The sequence below is a fragment of the Felis catus genome, chromosome D2 (genome assembly GCF_018350175.1).
Source record: "Felis catus isolate Fca126 chromosome D2, F.catus_Fca126_mat1.0, whole genome shotgun sequence".
NCBI lineage: Eukaryota > Metazoa > Chordata > Mammalia > Carnivora > Felidae > Felis > Felis catus.
Window position 1 is genome coordinate 58,808,481 of NC_058378.1, and position 15,307 is coordinate 58,823,787.

Consider the following 15,307-nt stretch of genomic DNA (forward strand, 5'->3'; position numbering starts at 1 on the left):
TCAATAAGATGAATGTTTTAAGACAAAAATGGCAAAGGCTTTGGGTCCTTCTTCACCCTTGACTGTTCAGGGAGAAGCCACCTGTTAGATCCCGGGATAACAGCTGGCCTAAAGCCCCAGACCATATTACACACACACACACACACACACACACACACACACACACACACCCCTTCATCTCAGTGGTATAGGTAATATGAACATAAGATGATTCCCATCATGGAAAAGCATTTGGATTTTATTTGATAGTTTAAATGGTTTTGAAAATGCTGATTAACACAAGCTGTACTTGGAGCAGGAAGACAGACATGCTTATTTTAACACAGGATTTTCATCCTAGAAATATTTTCAAAAAAATATTCAATCTTAGGCCTCTTGCTGCAGGTAGGTTCCATGGGAATGCACAAAAAAGAGGCAGAGAAACAGTCCCCATGGGAGACTGTAAGTTCTTTTAAAAACAGGCTACTACTACTTCCTGTCAAGTTCATAAAGTGCCTTTTCCCTTTGCTTAGTCATCCAGAGTAAAGTCAAAAGGCTCAAAGTCTTTCCGGAAGCGGCGAGCCAGCATCTCCTCCTCTTCCTTGCTGACCTGACATTGCCTCCAGTCAGACTTGTCAGGAATATTAAGGATGGCTTCGCTGGCCAGTACCTCCCTGCAGAAATAAGTAAAAATGGACAGTATTAGCCAGAAGCCCTCCTCTCTCTATTTCTCTCCAGCTAGAGAGCTCCTCAGCATTACCCAAAGAAGGTATGCAAATTCTTCTTTGTTCAGACCATTTTCTCTTGCCCTGAGCGCCATCCCTGCTATTCTATCAAAATAATATTCATTTTAAGTGACCAGCTCAGGTCCTACCTCCTTCCTAAACCTTCAAACCCTATTTATTTCTCTCTCTCTTCAACAATTTGGAACTACATTATTCGTACTTAGAGTAGCAATACTGACACAGTACAAAGAAGATGTCAGAAACATCAGAGGCTTAATTCCATTCCTAGTTCAACCACTTGCTGTCTCTGACTTGAATGGATTACTTCATTGCTGAGTCTTGATTTCCTCACCTATGAAATGCACAATAGAGTTTTGTGAGGTATGGAGATAACACAATCCAGGCACCAAACAAGTTATGAATATATCTTGTCTTAAACTCTAGTTTTGTCATCCCAATTAGAACATGAGTATGCTGAGGGCATGGTGCAGATCAGGCCTAGTATCCTACCTCACTGACTTTCTGCCTCTCCTAGAGGACTCAGGCATACATAGGCACAACAGCACAGGCTCAACGTCAACAACAACTTATCTTGGCTCTCAAGGCTAAGGAATAACTACATACTAACACATACACTCACATACAGGCTACCTTCTAATTGTCACTGCTCTACATTTTTATTTATTTTTACTCATTTTGATATATTAGAAATAACTCTATTTGGGGCACCTGGCTAGTCTAGTTCAGTCGGTAGAGTGTATGATACTTGGTCTCAGGGTTGTGAGTTTGAGCCCCACACTGGATGTAGAGATTACTTAAAATAATAAAATCTTTTTTTAAAAAACGTAATTCAGTAGATATGATTTTTTAAATTGTTTATTTATTTTTGAGAGGGAGAGAGAGTGTGAGTGGGGAAGAGGCAGAGAGAGAGGGAGACAGGATCCGAAGTGGACTCTGTGCCAATAGCAGAGAGCCTGACAGAGGGCTCAAACTCATGAACCATGAGATCATGACCTGCGCTGAAATCAAGAATCGGATGCTTAATCAACTGAGTCACCCAGGTACCCCCCCCTCCCCGCCCAACAAATAAAATCTTTAGGGGCATCTGAGTGGCTTAGTCAAGTGTCCACCTTTGGCTCAGGACAGCCAAAATAAATCACGAGTTTTCTAAAAGTTACAGGATCTGTGCTCAAGTTCTAGGTCCCCGGGCAAGCTTGAGCCTACTTTTCACCTATAAAATGAAGACAGAACCACCTCTCTTATACAGCGGGGAGAAAAATGCCTTTTCAAGTACTTTGTTAACTATAAAATGCTATATAACTGTATACTGGTATTTTGAAAAATAGTCAATGTTGAAAATACAACAAACTAACATGAGCACAAAATCATTCAGAGAATCTCTCTTGCGGGCTGACGTGTCAGTGTGTATCTGCAATTATGTGCCTATGGCATCAGTGTCCACATCTGCATCTGTTGCTAAGGCAACAACAAAAGATAATGTCAGATGTTTGAAGTCCCTAATCATACCTACTCTCACTTATCAGTATCTTTTTGAAAATGTAGATAACTGTATTTCCTGGACTTACCCAATGGTAGCAGTCTCTTGGAGGCTTCCCAAGTTAGTCCAAGAAGGGTTCAAAGTTGACTCAAAGCTCAATTCTTTTTTTTTTTTTTTTTTAAGAGAGAGAGAGAGTGGTGGAGGAGCAGAGGGAGAGAGCCTCAAGCAGGTTCCGCACCCAGCAAAGAACCCTACACACGGCTCGATCTCATGACCATGAGATCATGTCTTGGGCCCAAATCAACAGTCAGACATTTAACCAACTGAGCCACGCAGGCACCCTAAAGCTCAGTTTGAACTAGGGAAGGAAACAACTACACATCAGACAATAGCATCACATAACCTGTTCTGCACATCTTTTTGCTTCTCCATACTCTATCTTCACATTTTTTGCTCTCCATACTCTATTCTTTCTAGCCAGCAACTTCCTGTCTTTTGTCAGCCTAGTTGATGCCACTCCCTACATGGTTTCACAGTCATGTTCTGTCTGATATGAGGAACATAAATGAAGCCTCATCTAGGCCTTAGGACACTACAGAATAAGGAGGTTAAAATCTCATGTTTAGGAGATCAACGTACCTGGGTTCGAACCTACCATATGTGCTCAGGGGCAAGCTACCTAATCCCTCTAGAGCCATATTGTCCACTTACAGGAATCACTAGCCAGATGTAGCAATTTAAATTTTAATCCTAATTAAAATCAAGTTAAAAATTTAGTTCCTCAGTAGCCACATGTGGCTAGTGATTACTGTATAGGACAGTACAGATATAAAGCATTTCCATCATGGCAAGCTCTACGGATACAGCTCTAGAGCCTCATTTTCCATTTTGGTAAAGTGGGATGACAGTACCTATCTTACAGAATTGGGAAGATTAAATGAGGAAATGCGTGTAAAGCTCTTGGCACAGTACATATGCTCAATTAATGGTAGCACTTCAGTCCTTTGGGCTAGAAGGCCCACACCCCGACATTTGCCCTCTAAATCTCTCGGGCTCAGTGTCAACCTTTTCTTAAAGCCTTTCACAAAATAGAAATAACTCTCCCTTTTCTGAATTTCTACAGTTCACTTCTCCTCAGAACTTTGTTACGGTACTTTTCACATTCTGCACTACATTACTGCCACGTAAGCAAATATGTGACTTGCCCTAAGACAAGGTTCCTTGGGGCAAGGATTGTTTCCTATTTGGCTTTTTATTCAACTGTCTATGCAGCCCACTAATCTGTTCCTAATAGATCTCGGGAAAATACATTTAAAATAAGGAAAAGTATACAAACCTTCCAAACTGCAAAGGAAAATTCTTTTTAATTCTATGGAAAAGCTTCTCTCCTGTGTCAAGTTCAACATAAAAATATGCTGCTCCTGGCTGTGCAATCTAGAGTGAACAGAGTTGTATGAGTACATATCATAGTACTTTAAAAATGTGAAACCTAGCTCATCTCTTTTAAGCTTTAATTTGGCAACAAATTCAGTCCAGAAGTCCAAGAAAAAGGATGTGAACAGTACAGACCCCAAGGTACTTAGTGGAACAGAGTTTTGCAAAGATATTACAAAGATCCTCCCAGTGGAACTTCGAAGTTCCTGCCTTAGGAAAGATCTAATTTTTTGCTCTTCCCAGGAATGACTAAGGCATTGCTTTAATGCCATCCTCATCACCAGTCTAATCAGCATCCCATGCCCTAGGTCCAAACTGTCTACCTGCCTATTGAACATTTGTGGAATGCCTTGATAGTACCTCAGGCTCGACATATCAGAAACCACATTTTTACTACTCCCGGAACGTCCTTCCCCTCCTGTTTTACCTGCTTGATGTCAGAGTGTTCTGGGATTTCCAACAGTTCTATCTGTTGTTGCTCTGCCTGGGTAACGAAGGCATCTTTAATGTCATCAGTAGTGCAGCGGCTGAGTGGCACAGGAATGACCTGAGGTGGGGGGGTGAGGCGGGTAGATAGGAGAAACTCTTTGTACAGGTCCCAGACAAGAAGTGCCTCCTGCACAGTCCCCGAGAAGTAGCAAATCCATCACAGGGGTGGACAAATACCCCTCAGCAGAGATTTTCCTCAAGCCGGCCAGGCTTGTGTCAGCCTGTCTGTAAGGACTTAAACTTACGAGATAGCTTGCCACATGTGGGAGCCAATCCCTGATGCAGGAAAGGCTAGAGAGAGATCTCTCTGTCATCAAGCCCTTGCCAGCTCCTATATAATATATGTGGCGGCGTCAGGCCCATTTGAAAATTTAACAAATGTGCCAGAAAGAAAACCACCACAACCACAAACGAATTATCCACAAACAGTCTCCAAATTTCTGAGCCGACAGCCCCATCAAAGCCCTGGGACTATTTCTCACCTTTAAGACTTCACTTATGCTGGGCCTCACGCAAATACCTACTCTGTTCCAACTCTACCTAACAAGGCCCAAATGTTTCTTGCGGTCTTCCTCAGCTATCCCTTCCTTTTCTAAACAAAGCACTTACAAACTGTGTTGGCCCACTCACACGGACCATGCCCTTCCCTGTGGAATCTCTGGATTTATTACCAGAGACTCTTTAACCTTTTAAATGAACACTATTCAAATATTAATATGAAAATTTGTATTAGGTATTTTCAATATTAAACACTTAAATATTAAAATTTTAAGTATTTCATTTCAGATTGGAATCCTGTATTTAAATATTCAATAACAAATAATAGATGTCATTTAAATATTTGTCAATATCCATGTCTTCATAGGGTCCTTCCAAGTTCCTGGGTGGAGACCACCTACCTGTAGCTGGAGGTGATGGCTCTTATAATTTCTCTCAAACAGAACACACCGTTTCCCTCGACTCTTAAAGAACCGCCTCAGTGTCACCTTGTACTTCTCCACCTCTTCCACCACCTCAGCTGAAAGCTCCACCACTGACTGGTAGTGCCCAATGGGTAGGATGAGGACGTGGTCATCAGATAAGCCTCCTTTGGCCAGGGCAAGGTAGCACTAAAGAGAAAGCACACAGAATCAAGATACCAATGCCACAGGTATGATTCTTCAGGGAGAAAAGCCTATACAAAGAGTGAGCATGAGGGTGTAGAAGAAGTGTCGAGAGGCTATTAACAGAAACTCTCTGACATTAAAAACCTGCTTTTAGAAGTTATAACAAGAACCTGGTGACGAAGATGATTAGATGTAACAAATCTCTATCCAGCTATCAAATGAACTGGGAGCAAATGAATGGCACACAAATGGGCTTTTGGCTTCAAAACCCCCAAAACTTAAGGAGACCAGAACAACAAATAGTCGGCTTCCCAGGCTCCAAACTGGAAAACAATTTTTCAGTTATTATGGCCTTCAACCACAGAAAGACACCACTTGATTTCAAAATGACCACTTTCCCTATGCTAACATCGAATCCCACACCCCACTCCTAAATACACCCTCTGGGCTCACAAAAAAGGCTAAGATGTCATGATTAGCATCCAGTGTCCCTACAGCCTTAAGCTGCTGCCTAACCTCTACAAAATTAAAGCAAACATATAACCTAATGGGGTGGAAGGAAGAAGCAGAAACCTCAAACTCGGACATATCCAAAGAGGTAGAAAACCATGGTTCCCAACAGTGGATGTCAGCAGCTAAACAGCAACTAAAACTATCTCTGTCAAAACCAAACATGCAAGACTTCTCCACACTTAGACACTCTCTGAAAGGAAAACATTATGAGTAGAGAAATGGCCAGTGAATGTAGGTGAATGTACTAGAGCTTTAGAAAAAGCAATCTGACATTTCCTTTTAGTGCTGTGAGTTCAAAGTTAAGACTGAAGGAAGGAGTAATTTATTATTAACACTGAGAAAATCTAATAGAAGGGCAGAAGAGGTATCAGAAACAAACTAAAGCATGATCATCCTTGAGTTACTTGGCATAGAGGACCAAGCACATCTACAAACTTAATTTTCCAGATGACTAAGGTTCATTGAAACTTCATTAAGTGCTCATTTTCTTCATTTTTACAACTATTTTTGATTGTATGCTTTAAAAGGTTACTCTTGAAGCCTGAGTCTTCAAGCCTTTTCTTTATGTCAAAGGGTCACTACCATAAACATCAGTTTTCATATTGTAACAACCAGGTTTCTAGTCCAGACTAAAAAGCACCCCTCGCCCCAATGCGGTACCTCCCAGTTCTTGTGAACAATTTCATATTTGCCCAATCTCCTCCTCCTCTCAATTTCTCTCCTTTTGTTCTGTACTTGAATTATCTCTAAAAATGTGTAAATAAGACCTGAATAAATGTTTCTCCCATAAGTAAAATACATCAATTATTTTGGACTCTTAGCAGTGCTTCCCTCACTTTACTAGTTTGTGGTCATGGGCCATTAGCACAGTTCCATGTATATCCCTTGAGGAAGGCATAGCAAAGACAGAGAAAGCCAAGACAAAAATGTAGTGAGAGGAGATCAAGAGGAATGGTTGCAGGGAGGAGATTCTAAATCCTCTGCCAGATACCCAAAGGTCCCAGAGGTTCCCAAGAAGTTTCTACTAGACAAAGAGCAATGTAAGAGCAATGAAGTGCAGACTTGAATACTGGGCAGGCTCTAGGCTAAAATTTTCATATGGCCTCCTACTTGGGGTGCTGGGCTGGGCCACAAATAAGACCTGAGATATTTTTTGCCTCTCCAGCTTCAGGCCTAGATGAAAAGGAAAAAGGTTTCCTTGATCATCCCCTATGCACATACCCTAGGCTAGATAACCCTGGGCAATTAAAAGGTGAATGGAAAGGAAAGATCAATTTTCCCTGAGGCCTACAGCAGCCCTGAGCTAAGTCACGTATTCCAAATCTCTCTTCCCCTGTGTGCCATTTTGAACTATTGAAGCTTCCCAAACAGAAGGCAGTCCAAAGCCTGCCTACCTTACAAGTTGTATGGGCGAGAAGAATGGCATGAACTAATCCAAAGAGGAAAACAAGGGCCAAGAGAGATAATCCATAAAGGGCATTCCTGTAAAACCAAAAACTTTTCAAGTTTGCTTTTCTTCCCACTGAAGAGTTCATCCACAGACTCCATGACCCAATTAGGTCACAGGCCTTGACCCCATTAGGGCTCCCCCTAGAGACAGGGGAGTGTGCCGATAATCAAGACAAAAATTTAAACGTAGAAGACTGGGACTCTTCAGTCTGAAACTATAAAGGCAGACAGAGATGTGACTAAAGAAGTAAAGAATGATGAAATCGAGACTCTGGTCAGTCTGTAGGAGGCCACGATAAAGGGCCCTCAGATAGGATAAGCTGAGGAAATGGTCACCCTCAGAAACCAAAATTAGAATAAATCAATGAAAAAGAGATGAAAGTCTCTATTTTGCAGAAGCACTACACACTAAGAAATGGTCTGTAAATATTGCCATCAAAGGCCACAAGAAACAGCCAATTCCTGTTTCAGGTGACTAGGGTGTAACTGTAACCCTAAGAACTAAGCTTTCTTCATTCTAAGTGAATGAAGAAGAACGATAAGGGTCTACACAGATCCCAGGAAAATCGGTCAAAGACCAGTATTGTTCAACATCTAAACAAGTCCTGCCCAAGGAAAAGTATCTGGGGAAGTCTCAGATAGGACCACTTTACAGTAAGACACACATAATTCATCAGAGTTTCCATAGCCTGAATAAAATCATCCTCAAGATCATCCAGTTATTTGATTCAGTGCTTACCAAGCAACCCTGTAATTATTATCCTGGGTTCCCAGTTACCCACACTAAGAATGTGGATATGGGTATTCTTCTCTTAGGAAGCTATATCCTCTATTACAAGGCAAAACTGAGAATTTATCACTAGTCTTTTATGTAATTATTTAGTATGAATCAGTAAGAAGGTCAAGAAGTATACGAAACCATTGCCCTAGGAGATACACCTATTTGTCAGAAAGGGAGGTAGGGAGGGGGCAATCTTGTGAAACTGGCACTGCAAAACCACAGGAGAATTACTATAATCAAAAACACATACAATAAATAATATTGAAAATGTGGAAAAACAGGAACCCTCATACATACATACACATACACCGCTGGTGGGGATATAAGATGTTACAGCCATTTTGCAAAATAGTTCAGCAGTTTCATAAAAAATTAAACATAAATTTACCAGCAATTCCATTCCTAGTTACCTATCCAAAAGAAATGAAAATATACGTCCAAAGATACGCATGCGAATGTTCATAGCAGCATTATTCCTAATAGCTATAAAGTGGAAACAACCCCAAGCCCATCAACTGATAAATATATAGAATGGAACACTATTTGACAATAAAAAGGAATGAAGTACTGATACATGCTACAACATGGATAAGCCTCAAGAATATCTGCTGAACATAAAGAGCCAGACACAAAGACCACATATTGTATGATTCCATTTATATGAAGTGTCCAGAAAAGGCAAACCTATGGAGACAGAAAGTAGATTAGTGGCTGCCTGGGGCTGAGGATGGGAATGGGGATTAACTGTAAACGGGCATGAGTGAAGGACATATTCTAAAACTGTGTTATATGATGGTTGCACAACTTGGTAAGCTTACTAAAATTTGGTGAATTATTAAGGTGGGTAAATTTTATGATATATAAATTTTAACTTTATTAAGTTAATAAAAAACAAACAAATAAGGATGTCCTTCTCTGTAAAAGGTCCGAGGAAGTAACTCACATGTGTGCCAATGTTGACCACCAAGTGCTTTTCCACTTCAGGGCTGGCAAGGCAAAACCAGCAAGGTCCTGGAGGCTGAGCTTCATATGGAAGAAAGCACATGTTACTATGGTGCAAGCACTCCAACATTTAATCACCCTGTAGAACTCAGCCTTGTCTGATCTTTATACCTTGCAAAGATTCATATACAGCACTGCCGTAAAGAGCTGGTCCTGCTGTGCTTCTACTGTGACCCCCGCGATCCCAGCACTTTTATCAATGAAACTAACCTGTATTAGAAAAGCTCTGAATCTGCAATCGATTCACAGGTGGATAACCACAAGTGGATGACCACATACTGACCAAAGTAGCATTTAACTGGCAACAGGCTGCAATGACAGACCACTGAACTGGATGTCAGGAGTCCCAATTCTAGCCCCAACTATGCCACTGGCTCGCCACATGACTCTGGGTAATAAGTTTACTCCAACAAGGTCAGCTTCTTCAACTTTGAAACAAGGGGTGGAGAAAGAGGGTATCAATGAAATAACCTTAAATTCCTTTTTTGCCAGTTTGATTATTCTATTATTTTATGAACCTCGTGGGTTTTGTAGGCTCTTTACCTCATATGTTTTATAGACATCCAGGGAAGGGAAGGAACTTTCCCCGCAGTTCTTTCAAGAACAGCTCAGACATTCTCAAAATCAGGCCATCTTAGTAGTATTTTATTTTTGGTCTTAATGACCCATTGTACAGTTTTCCTCTGCCAGAAGAAGCTCTCTTAGCAATGCCATGTCGCACACAAGATCTGAAATAAGTCACTGCTCACACAGGAGACTTCAGGAACCAAGATACTTACGAGGTTTGCGAGGCTGCTTTGGGTGAGGAGAAGACTTGCTATCTCTGCCTGTAGATGAACGCTTCCTTCCCTGCTTTTCATTTAAATCAAAGAAAAACTGACAGGCTGATTCTTCCTGAAATGGCCAAAGGCAGAAGAGTAAATGTTATTAAACTAATCTTTAGACAAGGAGTCAACCATTCACACACAAGGGAACATTCTTGCCATGTCATATCTATCTTGCCTCCTGGCCCTTGCTACCTACTCTAGATAAGAAAAATATCTTCCTAATCCTGATGCCTGGACTCTCAGTCATACTTCTCAACACATACCCAAAATAGCACCAAATCCATCTTTTTGTAAAAGCAAGTTAAAATGCAAGTTATAGAGCAATTCTTGCCTAAAACAGAGCAATACAAAGCCCTCCAAATGCCTTTTCCTCTCTCTTAGTAGTGCGTTGGTGTAGCCCTACAATCTCACAGGTCAATCAAGTCAAACTGAGCTTTAATTAAAAAGATGAGGAGGCTGTCAAAGAGGTGAAAAATCTACACACTGAAAACTATAGAAAGCTTATGTAAGAAGTTGAAGACACAAAAAAATGGAAAAAGATTCCATGCTCCTGGATAGGAAGAACAAATATTGTTCAAAGGTCAATACTACCCAAAGCAATCTACATATTCAAAGCAATCCCTATCAAAATAACACCAGCATTCTTCACAGAGCTAGAACAAACAACCCTAAAATTTGTATGGAACCAGAAAAGATCCCGAATAGCCAAAGCAATCTTGAAAAAGAAAACCAAACCAGGAGGCATCGCAATCCCGGACTTCAAGCTGTATTACAAAGCTGTAATCATCAAGACAGTATGATACTGGCAAAACAACAGATACTCAGATCAACGGAACAGAATAGAGAATCCAGAAATGGACCCACAAACGTACAGCCAACTAATTTTGACAAAGCAGGAAAGAATATCCAATGGAATAAAGACTGTCTCTTCAGCAAGTGGTGCTGGGAAAACTGGACAGCAACATGCAGAAAAATGAACCTCAACCCCTTTCTTACACTATACACAAAAATAAACTCAAAGTGGATGAAAAACCTAAATGTAAGACAGGAAGCCATCAAAATCCTCGAGGAGAAAGCAGGCAAAAACCTCTTTGACCTTGGCCGCAGCAACTTCTTACTCAACACATCTCTGGAGGCAAGGGAAACAAAAGCAGATATGAGCTATTGGGACCTCATCAAAATAAAAAGCTTCTGCACAGCAAAGGAAACAATCAGCAAAACTAAAAGGCAACCAACGGAATGGGAGAAGATATTTGCAAACAACATATCAGATAAAGAGTCAGTATCCAAAATCTATAAAACTTATCAAACTCAACACACAAAAAACAAATAATATAGTGAAGAAATGGGCAAAAGACATGACTAGACACTTCTCCAAAGAAGACATCCAGGTAGCCAACTGACACATGAAAAAATGCTCAACATCACTCATCATCAGGGAAACACAAATCAAAACCACCATGAGATAACCCCTTACACCTGTCAGAATGGCTAACATTAACAACTCAGGCAACAAGAGATGTTGGTGAGGATGCAGAGAAAGAGATCTCTTTTGCACTGCTGGTGAGAGTGCAAACTGGTGCAGTCACTCTGGAAAACAAATGGAGGTTCCTCAAAAGAAATTAAAAATAGAACTACCCTACGACCCAGCAATTACCCTACTAGGTATTTATTCAAGGGATACAGGTGTGCTAGTTTGAAGGGGAAAATGCACCCCAATGTTTATAGCAGCACTATCAACAACAGCCAAAGTATGGAAAGAGCCAAAATGTCCATCAATGGATGAATACATAAAGAAGACGTGGTATAGATACACAATAGAATATTACTCGGCAATCAAAAAGAATGAAATCTTGCCATTTGCAACTACGTGGAAGGAACTAGAGGGTATTATGCTAAGTGAAATTAGTCAGTCAGAGAAAGACAAATATATGATTTCACTCATATGAGGACTTTAAGATACAAAACAGATGAACATAAGGGAAGGGAAGCAAAAATAATATAAAACCAGGAAGGGGGACGAAAACAGAAGAGACTCATAAATATGGAGAACAAACAGAGGGTTACTGGAGGAGTTGTGGGAGGGGGATGGGCTAAATGGGTAAGGGGCATTAAGGAATCGGAATTATTGTTGCAGTATATGCTAACTAACTTGGATGTAAATTTAAAAAAACAAATTAAATAAAAATTTAAAAAAAGAAGATGAGGAGGTTGTTCAAAAAGAAAAAGGTCTGGGACGCCTGGGTGGCTCAGTCGGTTGAGCATCTGGCTTCAGGTCAGGTCATGATCTCACATTTCATGGGTTCGAGCTCCATGTCAGACTCTGCTGACAGCTCACAGCCTGGAGTCTGCTTCGGATTCTGTGTCTCCTTCTCTCTCTCTGCCCCTCCCCTGCTTACACGCTCTGTCTCTCAGAAGTAAATAAATGTTAAAAAAAAAAAAAAAAGAAAAGAAAAAGGTCTAAGAAAGTGGACAATGCATACTAGTCAGGGAACTTGACACTCCTTGCTTTAATGCGGGAAAAATTAATTTCAGAAAAGTCTGCTATTAGGAAATTTCTTCAGAGTGAGTCCTATTTACCAGCTAGCACTTGTTATAAAATCACAAATTACATTGCTTCCAAGCTGTTGGATCCTTGCCTGAAAAGTTAAAGTCTCAACTTTGACAAAGAAAGACTCAACATTTGCAATGCTAACACCCGAGCCAAGTTTAGACAAGGACGTAAAATATGAAACTGTTAACCCCAAGCTACAATAAAAAACACTGCACTTACGTGAAATCTACTAAGCCTTTCTAAACACCATCATAATTTCCCAAGGAAAAAAAAAAGATTTAGATTCTAGGGATTAAACTGGTCTCATGAGCTAAACTATAACCAGGAAAAGCACGTATGTAATAGGCAGTCCTGCCCGGAAAATACCACCTCTCAATCAGAACATACCTCTGGGGCAGGAATTGGCTTTCCCATGGATGCTTCCTTCCCAGATTTTCTGTAAGGGTTTTCAGTAACATCAGGAGGCTGTTTTACCAGTTCTGCTGCATCCATTAGTTTCATGGGAACAATACTGAATGCATAAAGATACTGTGGAGGAAAAAACAAACAAACATAAGATTAGGGAAAATACCATTTATCCAAATGTAACCAACCTAATTTATTCACAGAAGCTTCAGAAACTGAGTAAAAGTAAAAGAACAGCAACTGGCCTGTTTATGGCTCAGAGAATACACAATAAATCAAATGTCAATTTAGTGATCTCCGTAGAAGCTAACCAAGGGCTGATGAAGAAACAAATCAAAGCCCTAGTCCTTACAAAAATCAGCTTTTACACAAAACTACAAGGCTCAGGTGGGACTTGTTCCATAACCCTTGCAGACACCCTGCTTCTGTCTCTGATTCCTTTATCTTTGTGTACTTTTTGTTAACAGAATTGTGGCACTGCCATTCTTTTTTTCTGATGAAAATTAAATTAGACACCTTGATGTTTCCCTCTGATATTATACAATTTCTGCTGCATATGCTGATGGGTTTTCTTAGGGACTAATAGCAAAGAAGTAAATATTCATACAGGTATCTAGACACTCATGCTAATGGCACAGATACTGAAATCTTTAGATGAGACAGGAATAGATATTTAACCTCAGTACTGCCCACGGAAATGCAACTAATTAACAATGACACACCATCTTTCATCCATCACATTGGTAAAAGTGTTAATAAAAATTTGACACTACTCCGTGAGTATACTGTTGGTGAGGGTATAAACTGGAACAAAATTTTGAGATGAATTTAATAATGCTTGCCAAATTTAAAAATGTCCCTACTTTTTGACTATAGTCAAAAGACTTTGAATTGCTTAGGGCCGAGGCTAACGTGGCCCTGAGAATAAAGCAATAGTAAAATATCGCTATCATAAAAATAGTGAAAATACTGTGAGTGCTACAATAAAAAAAAAATCACAAATCTAAACTTACTAAGAACACGTTGGGCTTAAAAGTTTAAGAAACTATGGGAAAAAAAATATGTACTTGCTTATCTCTTCTGTGCATGTGGTTTATGACACGTTACAGAATAATCTTCACATTATTTATCTGGCTATTCTTCCCTTGCCTGATTATTCTGATTTTAGCTGTCTCAATCTACAATATCCTGCTTTTGACCCTAGAGAATCAGAAATGCTCACAGGGAAGTGAGAAAAATAACATACTTTTCTGGTATATTCTCTTTCATTCACCTGCACTGTTTTCCAGTACAAAGATAGATTCCAGGTATCACTAAGATTTTCCAAAGCCAAGGAGCGGTTAGGTAAATCCTATAAAGGCTTCTATTATTTCTGCTAAATGAAGTTTCTAAAAGAAACAAAGCAAGAGTACCATCTGAGGGCAAACTCATGAATACTTACAAAGACAACTACATGGATATGGGAAGAAAGGAACTTCATTCATTTGAAATTTTGCCTTTGTTCCACCGGGCCTATTTTCCCAAACCCTTCTCTAAAATCTCCTACAAAGGACCCAAGGAAACCTGACTTTTTATTATCAAATCTTTAGAAAGGAGTCACTAAAGTGCTGGAACCTTGCAATTGGGGAGAAGAAAGATCTGAATGCTAAACTGGCAAGAAAAACATTTATCAGGCAGACAATGAATATTAACCTACCATCAAATACTCAAATCTTTACCTTTTTCTTTTCGGGATTTCCAACACTTGCCAAAGCTATGAACCTGGTGGCATGCTGTGCAGTTTCCTGCAGAACGATGTGGTTTCTATAATATATTTGACAGATAACAGATTAGCAACAAACTTTACTTCTGACTTACAGTTATGAAATATGTACACTCCACAGGACCACAAGAGAGCACAGATTGTAAGTCTATCACCACCAATAACATAATCTCAGAGGTTACCTATAAATCTAGTAAGATACTCACCCCTACTTCACAGGGCTATTGTTAGAAAAAAATGAGATCATATATCTGAAAAGCACAAAAACTCCAATATTTGGTTTTAAAAGAGTTGTAAGATTGGCAAAATGTTGATAATTGCTTAAATTGGGTAATGGGTATAGGAGGGTTCATTATACTATTTTTTTAGTGTAATAAAAATCTATAATAATAAAAACAGGATGAAATGAGTTTTAAGAAGAAAAATATGCTTCAATAGTAATTTATAGTATGATTTCATTTTTCTAGAAAAAATACAAAAATACAGGAGTGTCTATACTTTACAGAAAAAAAAAGTAACTGAATACACCAAAACACTTCTTCGAGCTTTTCTATGTTTTACAAGTATCCTACATTAAGCAACTTTTAAAATTAAAAGAAAAATGTTATGGGTTGTATACATTTTTTATTTTTAGCAAGTTGACCATTACAAACAGATAGCAACCCTTAGAGCTCTTTCCTTATGCTACCGAAATTTCCTGAATCATCACAAAATATAATTGTATTTTAAAAATCTAGCATAGTACCATTTTTTATAAGCAAATACACAAATATATGTTTTATA

At 39.5% G+C, this 15,307-nt stretch overlaps 1 protein-coding gene and 1 non-coding gene across 5 annotated transcripts in view; both read right to left on the reverse strand.

Moving 5' to 3' along the window:
* Positions 1-217: 217 nt before the first annotated feature.
* CWF19L1 (CWF19 like cell cycle control factor 1) overlaps positions 218-15,307 on the reverse strand; it is a 33,226-nt gene continuing 18,136 nt past the window's right edge. For all 4 annotated transcript variants that reach the window (XM_003994314.5, XM_045040559.1, XM_045040560.1 and 1 more), the window contains 8 exons: positions 14,481-14,565; positions 12,745-12,885; positions 9,756-9,870; positions 8,918-8,997; positions 5,025-5,234; positions 4,064-4,183; positions 3,539-3,636; positions 218-653 (listed from right to left, as the gene is read on the reverse strand). In XM_003994314.5, the coding sequence (XP_003994363.1) occupies positions 509-653; positions 3,539-3,636; positions 4,064-4,183; positions 5,025-5,234; positions 8,918-8,997; positions 9,756-9,870; positions 12,745-12,885; positions 14,481-14,565 (994 nt within the window). In that variant the 3' untranslated portion in view covers positions 218-508. The remainder of the gene's footprint in view (positions 654-3,538; positions 3,637-4,063; positions 4,184-5,024; positions 5,235-8,917; positions 8,998-9,755; positions 9,871-12,744; positions 12,886-14,480; positions 14,566-15,307) is intronic.
* LOC111557193 lies at positions 4,384-4,531 on the reverse strand. The gene has a single exon (XR_002737049.1). It is a non-coding gene; the product is annotated as a small nucleolar RNA SNORA12 (small nucleolar RNA).